The 12,674-nt window shown below is 41.6% G+C and overlaps 1 protein-coding gene across 18 annotated transcripts in view; it reads right to left on the bottom strand.

Annotated features, from left to right (window-relative positions):
* LDB3 (LIM domain binding 3) overlaps window positions 1–12,674 on the bottom strand; it is a 452,171-nt gene that overhangs the window by 77,628 nt on the left and 361,869 nt on the right. For all 18 annotated transcript variants that reach the window (XM_029609315.1, XM_029609318.1, XM_029609322.1 and 15 more), the window contains one exon: window positions 5,853–5,980. In XM_029609315.1, the coding sequence (XP_029465175.1) occupies window positions 5,853–5,980 (128 nt within the window). The remainder of the gene's footprint in view (window positions 1–5,852; window positions 5,981–12,674) is intronic.

The raw sequence follows: 12,674 nt of genomic DNA, 5'->3' as shown, positions 1-12,674 counted from the left end.
GCTTTGAAATTCGGTGTAATTTACATGCACTTTTGCAGCCTAATTTAGATGGGCTGTTGGGAAAATTGCCCCCTAAATTTAAAACAGTAAAAAGAATTAAATATAAAAAGCCTAAGGAAGTATGACATGTTTAGTCTCTGGATATTGCACTGCTGTTACTTTGGTTATCCACTTGTAATGCACAACCAACCTGGTAGTGGTTGGCCTACAGCATACACAGTGTATACCTGCTCCTCTCCCTTTCTTATCCTGTCCTGTCTGCTCTGAGTCTCACTGGCTGCCTAGTCAGCTTAAAGGTAATATATAACCTGAAGCCTGATGAAGCAAACTAGCAAGAAAAGAAAACAAGCAGCAAACTAAGCTATTTTGGAAGACTCAGAAAATTAGGGAGAATAGAATTTATCATTCTTTTATTGTGGCCATAGTTTCCAGTGCTCGTCATCATCACTCATCCAGCAATAACATGGGCCCTGCCATGGAAGAATCTCAGCCGGTGCTCTCCTGCCACCTAGTGGATTTCAATAAATCTCTTTTATTATCGATACTCTAGTACAGTTGTAACTTTAGTTGGTACAGTTAAAAAAGCTTCCAATACATTTTAATCAGTTAAGTGTGATCATACAATCTCCAAGTGCCTGTCTGTCTTTAACCACTTGGAAGTGGTGTCAAAGGATTGTTATAGCAGTATTGAAAGTATGGCACACAAAACCAGCAAAAATGACACTACGAGGTTAATATTCAGAGGGGCAGTAAGTGGGAAAACTACCTGGGTCAAGTTACTATCCAGATATTTAGTGGGATCGGATATACCTGGGTAAAGTTATGCAAATAAACTCATTCTGGTAACTTTAGGACAGGTATTTTTCCGAGAACACGTACCTAGCTAACGTTAGTTGGATAGTTTTGAATACCAGTGGCTCACCAGACAAAATGTAACCATGTTCCTGGAATTCTTCCATCACTGCCTCTTTTAATCAGGCTAAATTTTGTGCAGGTAATGCATCACCTGGATAACATTTAGCTGGGGTGTGGAGGGAATTTTCAAATCTCAGTTTTGTCTGGGTAACTCCAAAAATTACCTGGACAAACCCTTTGAATATCAACCCCTATGTTTTTAAAAATCAATATATTGGAATATGGCATATCATCTCTCTTTAGATAATTTGCTAGGTCCATGTGTTGATCGCTCTGTCACTCGTTGTCAGAGAGGCATATACTTATACTTCCTTTTCGGGACATGGAAGGGCGATATTCAAAGCCTTTTCTGGGAATGAGACATCTCTTTCTGGACTCTAAATCTGGCCATCAGGCGTCGCCCTTAACAAGGACCCTGATTCCCTTCCTTCAGGGCAGGGCCGCCATCAGGAATTTTGAGGCCCCATACAGCAAGCAGACAGCGACGGCCCGCGCGCTTTGCCGGCGCATACTGTCTGACGCGGCGGTGACGTCACAGCCGCGTCAGACAGTGAACGCTGGCAGGACAGAGCGCGCGGACGAGTCTCTGTCTGCGGTGCTCTGTAAATCAATGCTATGTGTGTCTAAAAGACACGCATAGCATTGATTCTCTCCCTTCTCTGGGGCCCGCACCCAGGGCCGGCTCCAGGTTTCAGTAGGCCCCTGGGCGACAGACTGTCGGAGAGAGCCTCAGTGGGCCTCTTTGCCATGAACTAATACATCCCCAAGCGCACCTGCCGCCTGGCGGCTGCGGCGGGCCCCCATATGTGGCAGTAGATCCTGGGGCCCCATACTGCAGGCCCAAGAATACTGCCCTGATGGCGGCCCTGCTTCAGGGGCTGTAATCACTTCCTCTACATCAGGGGTCAGGAACCTTTTTGGCTGAGAGAGCCATAAACGCCACATATTTTAAAATGTAATTCCATGAGAGCCATACAATATGTTTAAAACTAAATACAAGTAAATGTGTGCATTTTATGTAAGATCACACTTTTAAAGTACAATAAGTCTCTGAAAATATTACACCAGGCCTTAAGACACCAATACATCTCCTATTAGGAAAACGGACCAAGTCAGGCTGCTATAGAGTCCTACACAGAAACTACACGCCAGCAGAAAACCTCACCTGAATCACATGCTGTCCCTCACCTAACATAGAATAAAGAGACCAAAACGCATAACAAGAAGCATGCAGACAAAAACTGAATTGGTAACTGCAACAAGCCAGAGTCTCTGTATGCAGTGTAACAAAGGAAAAAAGAAACATCACCCATCCTTATAAAACAAATCAAGAAATATAAAATCATCAGCAGTAAAACTGTACTAACAAAAAGAACATATTTCGAAACAGCTGATGAGTGGAATATCCAATAATTAAAAACTCATATAAAACATTTCCAGATACCAACAAAATATTTCAAAATAGCAGACACAAAGACCCAGTAATGAAAAATAATAAGGATACAAACTTTTTTTGCTCTGCATACCTGGGAACGTTTGATATCCAGGTGTCCTGAGATTGTTCTGAATTAGCAGGAGGTGGGGTGGTTTGCTTGGAACTTTCTCCTCTCTCAGTCACATACCAGCGCTCTCTCTCACACTGGCTCTCAATGACACACCTATACACTCATGCTCTCAGTACTCACATATACACATTTTTTCTCTCTCACTTATATAGGCTCTTAATTACACATTTACACACATGCTGTCTATCTTTTCACGCTTACACACACACACAGGCTTTCAATCACATAAATACATGCTGTCTTTTTCTCTCACACACAGACTCTCATTCACATGCTTACAAACATGTCCTCTCTCTCTCATTTACACACAGGCTCTCAATCACATACTCACATGCTCCCTCACCTAAATCAGCTCTCAATCACACACAGACACACATGGTCTCTCTCTCTCATTTAAACACAGGCTCTCAATCACATACTCACATGCTCCCTCTCCTAAATCAGCTCTCAATCACACACAGACACACATGGTCTCTCTCTCTCATTTAAACACAGGCTCTCAATCACATACTCACATGCTCCCTCACCTAAACCAGCTCTCAATCACACACAGACACACATGATCTCTCTCTTACTTATACACACAGGCTCTTAATCATACATACACATGATTTCTCTCACACACAAAGGATCTCAATCATACACACATACTCTTTCACACAAACAGGTTTTCAATCACAAACTTACACATACAGGTTCCCAATGAAGAGCTTCAACCGCGGCCGATGGGACTCCGCCTCCGCGAGGGCTGAAAATGAAGAGGTTAGCGTTGGGAGGAGGCTGCTGCTGCCGCGAGTTCCCGGGGTGGGGGAGAGTCTCCCATCGGCCACGGTTGAAGCTCTTCATTTTCCTCCGAGCCGCGCTGCAGTCTTCTTTTCTTCGGGCCGATGCCGAGCGCACTAGCGTGGCCTCTTCTTGCCGCGCAGGCACCCGATACGCTCCATTTCCTCTTCCGGGCCGCGGGGGGGGGGGGGGGGGCGGGAAGAAGAGAGCACGCCGGTGCCGCTGACTCCAGCTGTCCTGCCGCGTTCCGCCCGGGCTGACAGCATTTTAAGCCCGGGCGGAGGAGGACCGGGGAGCAGCTGGGTCAGCGGGAAGTGTGGCGACACTTGTCTGCGAGCCAGATGCAGCCCTCAAAAGAGCCATATCTGGCTCGCGAGCCATGGGTTCCCGACCCCTGCTCTACATCATGCCCTGCCCAGCCCCAGCTCACCCAGGATGTGGACAACCTGACAAGGGGATTGAACTGAGGAACCTCTGCACAGCATCAGCACCGAGTGCATCATTGATTTGATTGAATTGGCTTGAAAAGAGGTGGAAACTACTCCGTGCTGGTAAAAGACCTCTATATTGTTTACCTAGGTCTGACCAGCTTTCCGGGACTGAGAGCAAGAACCATTTTTAAATGTGTTGATCCCTAATCATCTGTAATAAGTGAATAGTGGCAAAGTTGTTTGCCTGTGTATGGAATGGAGGATGAAAGAGCTGTGATTTTATTTGACTGCTTGGATTTGTGAAAGTAAAGGCACATCTTGTGAACCATAAGACTGAGTGCAGAATGATATTGAATTGCTCCTCCCCAACAGGACCTTGAAATAAATGGTTCCCCTCTATGGACAAGAATACTGGTGAGCCTATCTCATACCATCTGAGAACAAAAGGACTACAAATCTACTAATACTTGCAACCTTCATATGAGTGATCATAAAAGCATATCAACTAGTGGCAATGAGGATGACACTGATGTTTTCTCCCAGAGGCAGAATTTGAGGTCTCTTTATTAGCAATGATTTATAAGTAGAGATGCATCTGATTTCTTTAATAATCTTGTACTTTTTACCTTTTTGAATGGTAAGGGACTGAACTCACACGCTGTGAATACAAAGAACGGAAGGAAATGTAATATCTTGTTCATTAGCATGCTTTGCCTTACATTTCCTCTGATTTGGAGGCAACCCTCTCCCCATTCTTTCAGCGTACATTTCTTTTCCGGGGGGTGGCAAAGAAGGAATGGAAAAGAAGGAGAAGTGTGCGGGTCTGAGGGAATCAATTACATGAATTACAGTTCATGATCAGAATTCACTTTTACCCAAATGGTTTGCTAGCCAGGAGGTTCATCGATTGTGATCTACAGATCACCTCATTTGGATCAGTCAATATCTATTTGTAAGCTATCCATTAAAAAAAAAATTCCATAGGGGAGGAGTTAAAAGGAACTAAGCTGTATACACACATCATGATCATCATGCTCTAGGCAGACCTTGTGACTTTATTCTATTGTTCTAAGAATGTAATGATATGAAATGTCAGTATAAACTTATTTTCTTGGTATTCATCATATTGTGATCTGCATAAAATCTATTTAAAGGTCTCATGTTTTCTGTTTCCTCTTCTTTGCTTTCTATGTTTCAGGATCTAATTAAATCGAGAGTTGGGTCTTTTGATTCAGACAACAGACATTGGTTTGGAAGGAATCAAACAGAGCTTAGATCTTTGTAGATCTCTGCCATATATGTATCATAAACAGGGAAAGCAATTCATTCCAGGCTCCCTATTCAAGTTCTTTGAGCATGTTCCAGCCTAATTCATGCTATTGATACATATATATAATAATCTTCCCAGCCTAACTAATTCATGCTATTGATACATATATATAATTATCTGATCTTCATTTTCCTTCTCACTCCAAGTTATTGATTTCCTTGTTATATGTAACTGCTTTTCTGCACTATTGTTCAAATTGTAAAATTTTATTATTATTGCACCCCTGTTTCTTGTGAACCAGCATGATGGGACTATCGTCCTGAATGTTGGTATATAAAAAAACTTAAATAAATAAATAAATAAAATAAATAAATAAGTGGTTAAATATGCCATGTCCATCTTAGGTTGCTCAGTAGAAACCAGAGGGAAAGTTATTTTTAAAATACAAAAAGGTCTTTTACTCCTCTTCCTCAATTTACTATACAAGCATCTGGGTCTCAAAAATAAGCTTTCAAAATCAAACCTCAAAAATTTCTGTGCTGAATGCCAAAAATAGCTCTATCTGAAATATAGGGTCTCACTCTAGGAACATGCATTCCGTGAAGATGGGCCTCTCTGATTCCTGCATGTGGAGGGATGACAGATACTAACTTTGGCACCACACCATGATGCATAATAGGAAAGGTGAAGGTAATATTATTATCTCTGTACCATAGTAAAGTGAATCAAAGTCTGGAAGGAAATTTCAAAGTATCTATGTATATGTGAAGCAAAGTATACATGCAAATTTGTTTGTAAATTGTTTTTATAACTAAAGGTCCACAATCTTTTAATTTGGAAATTCTTGTTCTTCTCATTACCCCCCCTTACACCTTAGAACTACCTTACCTGGACCTGAATGGTAGACAGAGGGCCTTATGCTGGCAGTGGAGACCACTCTGGGCTTGGGAGCAGTGTTTGGGGCTTCACCATAGCCATGGGCAGCAGGCACTGCTGTGTGGGTCTGGGCAAGATTGCTGAAAACAAAGAAGAGCCATGAGCAATTTCACCGACATTAGAGAGTATTGCTTACAGAGGAGAAATGACTGCAGCGCTTCCCCTCAGTTTTCCTTCCCAGGGACCTTTGCATAGACTTTTGCATGGACTTAAATTGCTTGTTGATATCATTCTTTAGAAACATATATGGCTTTCCACTCCTGTTGTTAGTATTCTAAAGAGAAAAACCAGAATTTTAAGAAGAAAACACATTTGTTAAATAAGTAGTTGTTCACTTTTGGATAGATTTTAAAAGGGCCGCATGTGCACCCATATCTTGCCACTCGCAGATGCACGTTATTTTATGCACCCATATCTTGCCACTCGCAGATGCACGCTATTTTATAAAGTATACGCATAGGATTTAAAATACTCTTCACATATGTATGTCTGCAGCCTTTACATGCATATCTTATATGTGTGTGAGAGAGAGAGAAGGAGGGAGGGAGGGAGAGAGAGAGACAGACAGAGAGACTCTTTAAATGGCTCATCCTGACACTCAATATATGGACCATTGTAAGGGGGGCACTTTGATTCGGGGTGAGTTTTTGGGAGGTGGGTTGGGGTTTGGGGGCTGGTGTTACAGACACATTCAGAGGTATTCCTTGTAAAATTGACATCATTAAACAATTTTATACCTAATAAGGGATGAAAAGGGGTTGATTTGTACAATGCAGCTAGCAGAGACTCAATGAACAAATCAACTCCTCTTGTTAGAATTTTCATTGCTTATAAGGTCTAAAATACTTTAATGATGTCTGGAAACCAAAGAGAACTCATTTGGAGATTGTGGCTGAGAGAGAAAAAGAGTTAAATGAACTAATCCAGTTCTTATATCTGGTACCATCCAGGTGCCCAAAGTCAATCTGGAAGCAGAAGGAGATAGTACCAACATGACACTTACATCAAGAACAGTCAAAAGGAGTCAAGAGGAGACAGAGAAAGAGAATGGAGCTTCACTTTCAGAGTAAAGGTACCAGGAATAGTGACCTGAGGAGAAGGGATCCATTTACTCAAAGAAGTCATTTTCATTAAAGCATGGAAAGGACTTTGCAAGTATTTAAAGTGGTTGCTACCCTGTAAGGGTTCAGTTATCTATTTATTTATATTATTTTGTATACTGATATTCTACATAATAATCATAATGGTTTACAGCATCAATATAAATAACATCAAATAAAACATTGAATTAAAAAAAACATTTAAAATAAAACAATTAAACATAAAATGCAACTGAAATTAAAACAAGAAAGATCTACCATAAAAGTTCATATTGTATGTTATATCACACTGTCATCACTGCAGCTATTTTGCTGAAGTAAACTGATTCTTTTGTTGGAACACCAGATCATTGTGTGAGAGTGATTTATTCAAAATTGTTACTACTTCACAAGACTAAGGGCCCCTGGGGAGATTTCTTCCTTCCCACTATTTGGAGCAAAGTCAGTGCTGCATTGGGTTACATCGGATCACAAGAGCTCCACAGTGACTCTCTCATCGGTATAAGGACACGAAAGGGGATTACATATCTTTATGCATTTGTAGAATAAAAATACAGTTTTTATTGTTGCAATGCATGATTCTTAGAAACTGCCTTCACCGATTCCACTCTTTAGTTGTTCATGTTCTATCTATTCACTTTATACATTAGGAGGTTCATATTCAGAAGCATGTAGCCAGCTAACTTAGAAGTTAGCAGGCTAAATGAATATTTGGGCACCTATCCAGCTAAATTCTAGCCAGCTAATAAGCTAGCCTACTAACGGGCCGATATAGTAAAGTTCGCGGGAGAGCGGATGAACGTCTGCTCTCCCGGCGCGCACGATTCTCTATTTAAATTAGGTGACGCGGTAAAAACGGGGAAAAGGAGGCGCTAGGGACACTAGCGCGTCCCTAGCGCCTCCTTTTTGACAGGAGCGTCGGCTGTCAGCGGGTTTGACAGCCGACGCTCAATTTTGCCGGCGTCGGTTCTTGAGCCCACTGACAGCCACGGGCTCGGAAACCGGATGCCGGCAAAATTGAGCGTCTGGTTTTTGGCCCGACAGCTGCAGGCCGAATTCAAAATTTATTTATTTATTTATTTATTTAAACTTTTTTTACTTTTCGGGACCTCGGACTAAATATCGCTATGATATTAAGTCAGAGGGTGCACAGAAAAGCAGTTTTTACTGCTTTTCTGTGCATTTCCCGGCGCTGGAAGAAATTAGCGCCGACCTTTGGGTCGGCGCTAATTTCTGAAAGTAAAATGTGCGGCTTGGCTGCACATTTTACTTTCTGTATCCCGCGCGCATACCTAATAGGGCCATCAACATGCATTTGCATGTTGAGGGTGCTATTAGGTGCCGCGGGTTGGACGCGCGTTTTCCTCCCCTTACTGAATAAGGGGTAAGGGGTAAGGGAAAACACGTGTCCCAGAGCAGGCTAACAGTGCGCTCCATCGGAGCGCACTGTACTGTATCGGCCTGTAAGTTAGGGGAGTTCCAGGGGCATAACTGGGAGGATTTGAGCTAACTGACTATAAGGTAGCTGGCTAACTCCAATATTCAAGTTAGCTAGCTAACTTTAAGATAGTTGGCTATTATTCAATAATGTGGCTGCTCTATTGAATATGCCTTTAGTTAGCTGGATACGTTTATCTGGCTAACTTTGCTATCTGGACCGTGTTTGAATATGGGCCTCAAAATATCTGTAGTAATTCGACCCCTGAGTTACCAAATTTTCATAACAGTGGGATTGCTTAAGTAGGTGTGACTTTTAAAAACATAAAACAGTAGTATCTCCTTCTGAATGAAACAAAAATCAGAGTCATTATGGAGAATTTCAATAATTTTATCTGTCAGTGGGTAATATTGCTAGCAAGTTTGCTTTAACCCTTAGTAGATAATGCTGATTTTAAAGAAGCTTCTCTATGCTGTGAATGACAGAAAGAAACTAAGGACAAAATAAGTAGGGTTTCAGACTAACACCATTATTTCAGGGCAGGATGCCTGAGTCTTGGTTTTAGGCCACTGCATGCATGGACTTGCTGTCACCGCCTTATTTTCTGCGGCAGCTCAAGGGCAGATTTTGGGGCAAGAGTTAGAAAATTCTGCGGCAAGGTTTCTGAAATTCTGCAGTAATTATATGGTAGATTTGAACAGATTTGCATATTATTTTTAAATTTGTATTTTATTTTATAGAAATGAAGTTACTTTCTGACATTTCTTGTGTACCTGGATAATTAATTAATTGATCTATTCATTTACTTATTTTAGTGATCAGTGATGGGTAGGGTGGCAGGAGAATGGGTAGGAGAGGGAGGAGGATCTCAGAAGAGGAAGTTGGAAAAGGGATCGCAGAGGGAAAGGGCATATTCCCTAGTCCTCCTATAGAACTATTTTTAGATCTTTAAAGGCTTTCAACCAGACAAGAATTGAACAGATATTTTCCATTTGCCAAGCAAAAATGGTTGCCTCTTATTTCAAATCATATCAATTAAAATAAGCCATAAATGTACTCTAATGAATATTTAGGTTTAGTAAGAGGGAGTGGAGATAGTTCAGATTGTTGACTAATAATAAGTGATGATGGACTAGTTTGATTCTGAAGTGAGATACACATATTTGGGCACATTTGTTCTGGATACCCCCACCAGCCCCCGTAATGATTAAGATCTTTTTTTTTGTTTGTTTGTTTCTTGACTTCTGTGGTATGTGGGCCTGTCTGTGTAGATATTTGTTTACTTTCCATCCCTACCCAAGTTTTTTCTTCCATGATAGGACACATTTATTCCAACAGTACATGTCTATGGAGCACTTGTCCAAACTTCCCCCACTTATTCCTATGGCTAAATGTTGGTGAACCAAGCATGGAACAGGCCATCGTTTGAGTTTGGGTTTGAGGCTCTTTTTTTTTTTATGTTCCGTTGTTCATCCTTCCTCACTATTAACCCCAAACAACCTCAAAACAAGGAAGGGAAACAAAGCCACCATTTTCCATCTCTTAAATTTTCCTGTGAAATCCAAAACCATGTTGATTGCAATCAGCAAATCAAACATTTCTGACACTATGAAAATATACCACTGTTCAGTCATCACATATAGAATATAGCAATTGATGGAAGTTGTGCTTTGCTAAATATTGCATTTAGATTCCTACTGTTACTGAGAACCTGCCATAGAGAATAAAAAATTAACCAAGCACACCAACTGAACAGAAAATTAATTTATTATTCAATGTTTCAATCTATGTAAGGGACCATCATCAAGGACTGAAATGTTAGATAATAAATTAATTTTTTAATAACTAGGTGTGCCTACTTGCTTCTATTGTAGGTGTGAAGAATTTGCACTTTTTCATGAATCTAAGTGTGCTCAGGTGGTTGCACCCTCGTAATACATTGATCGTGATGCTGGAGTTCCTCTCCTCCAAGCTCTTTCCTGATTTGTTAATAAGAAAACATCAGGTGCCAAGAACAGTTCAAATATAAACCTGGAAACAGTAAACAAGACAATAAAGTAAGGTGGCGGATTAGTTTTAACAAGGCTCCTGTAAATGAGATAGAAAATGCTGAGATAGGAATCCGTGTTGAGTGAATTAATCTGCTGGAAAAGATTTATCTGGAAATCAATTGCACACGTGCAATTCCTTCTTCAGAAAGTAAAACTGGAACAAGGGAAGAAATCATCCTAGGCATTGCCAAGGTTTAATAAAACAATTAATAGTGGCATCTTGGTAAGTACAAAGAGAACCCAACCTGCACTTAACAAATCTGTCACACTCAGGCCAATGTGAAGTATTAGGTTCAAAAACTATTAGTCATTAGAACAGGGAGAGGAAAACAGCACAGAGAAGCAAAAAGGGCATTTTCAAGGTTATTATTTTGCTAGCAGGGCATCAAAAGCCCTATTCACAGCATAACAATCTTTTCCTTATATAACTACCATGACTCAGTCACAACCCAGCAGATGTAGGCTCCTCACCAGACATACCGATCAACTTATATCCATGAGGTACATTTTATACCAGTCCTATTTTGTGTCAGTTACCATGCTAATACATTATGGGGTCGATTTTCTAAGGAGCATGCGCCATCCAGCCCATCTGGATTTCAGAATATCTCCATAAATATGCATGATGCGTGTTTGCAGAGTGTGAAAATCAGAATTGTTTGAGGATGGCAAGGACCAGGGCTGGGAATTGCTATTCCTATATGGGTCGATTTTCAAAGTGCCATGCACGCAAACACCGGCGGTTACACTCGTGGCCGGGCCCTACGTGCTGCACGCATTTTCTAAAGGGCCTGGCCACGCGCATAACCACCGATCCGTGCACAAGTGCCTGGCCTCTCAGATGGGGCGGGCCGCGGGGCGGGGCAAGGTTGCACCGGGACAGCGCCATTCGACGACATCCCGGGGAAGTGCGTGTCAGCAGCCGGCCGGCGCATGGAATCTACTGCTGCTCCAGAGGAGCAGCAAGGTAAAAAAATGTAAAAAATGTAAGAGTTAGGTAGGGGGTAGGGATCGGGGAGGAGAGGGAAAGAGGTAGGAAGGGTAAGGTTAGTGATAGGAAAGTTCTCTCCCAGCCCGGACTGGGATGTCGTCGAATGGCGCTGTCCCAGTGCAACCTTTCCCCGCCCCGTGGCCCGCCCCATCTGAGAGGCCAGGCACTTGTGCACGCATCGGTGGTTATGCGAGTGGCCAGGCCCTTTAGAAAATGCGAGCAGCACGTAGGGCCCGGCCACGAATGTAACCGCCGGTGTTTGCGTGCATGGCCCTTTGAAAATCAACCCATATAGGAATAGCAATTCCCAGCCCTGGTCCTTGCCATCCTCAAACAATTCTGATTTTCACACTCTGCAAACACGCATCATGCATATTTATGGAGATATTCTGAAATCCAGATGGGCTGGATGAGGAGTCCAGAGAACTGTTCAGTTTAAGAGTTAGTAGGTAATACTGCACCCAACAAAAATGGCCTACTAATCATCAGGAGTATTATATTCAATCCATCTGTAACCACGCAAGACAGACAGGCCAGTCAACCCCTCCCCCACCCCACCTCACCCCCAGTTTTAAGTTCTTTGTAAAGTCAAGGTTGGGGATCATGACCTGCAGACACACTTAAAGCAGCAGTACTATCAAACTAAAGTATATAAAACTGTTTGTTTTTTTAAATATAATGCATCTGTCATTTAAAACAATATTGTGAAGATCCTTCTTTTTCATTCAGATTTATATTTAGTTTCTGAGGAGCTAATAGTGATCAGAATTTCTTGAAAGCTCCTTTAACTTAACTATTCTTGCCAGTACAAACAGTCACAAAATGAAGCACTGCTATACAGATCCTTATCAAAATCATTCTGAAATCTGCAAAGTACCAACACATCAAGAAGAGACGAGTAGCACAGTCAGGTGAACAGAATTGTAGATGTCTACAAACTGGGTGTATAGCTATAAAATCATAAAGACTATATTCTAAAATAGTACAAAGTAAAATATATTGAAACAAAAAAATGTCTGGAAACCTGATAAGGCCACAGGGAGGAAGCAGCAGAGCAGAGCTATTTGCAGGGATCTAGTAGATGCTGATGCTTTACATTTCTCACATTTGGTTAGAAAAGCATTTAAAGTGTAACACAATATATTAACCACCATAACTGAGAACCACTCACACAACTGGAAAGGATTCCTAAAC

The sequence above is a fragment of the Rhinatrema bivittatum genome, chromosome 7, assembly GCF_901001135.1.
Source record: "Rhinatrema bivittatum chromosome 7, aRhiBiv1.1, whole genome shotgun sequence".
Lineage (NCBI taxonomy): Eukaryota > Metazoa > Chordata > Amphibia > Gymnophiona > Rhinatrematidae > Rhinatrema > Rhinatrema bivittatum.
The sequence above is the reverse complement of the archived record's forward strand: the minus strand, read 5'-3'. Positions and strand labels throughout refer to the sequence as shown.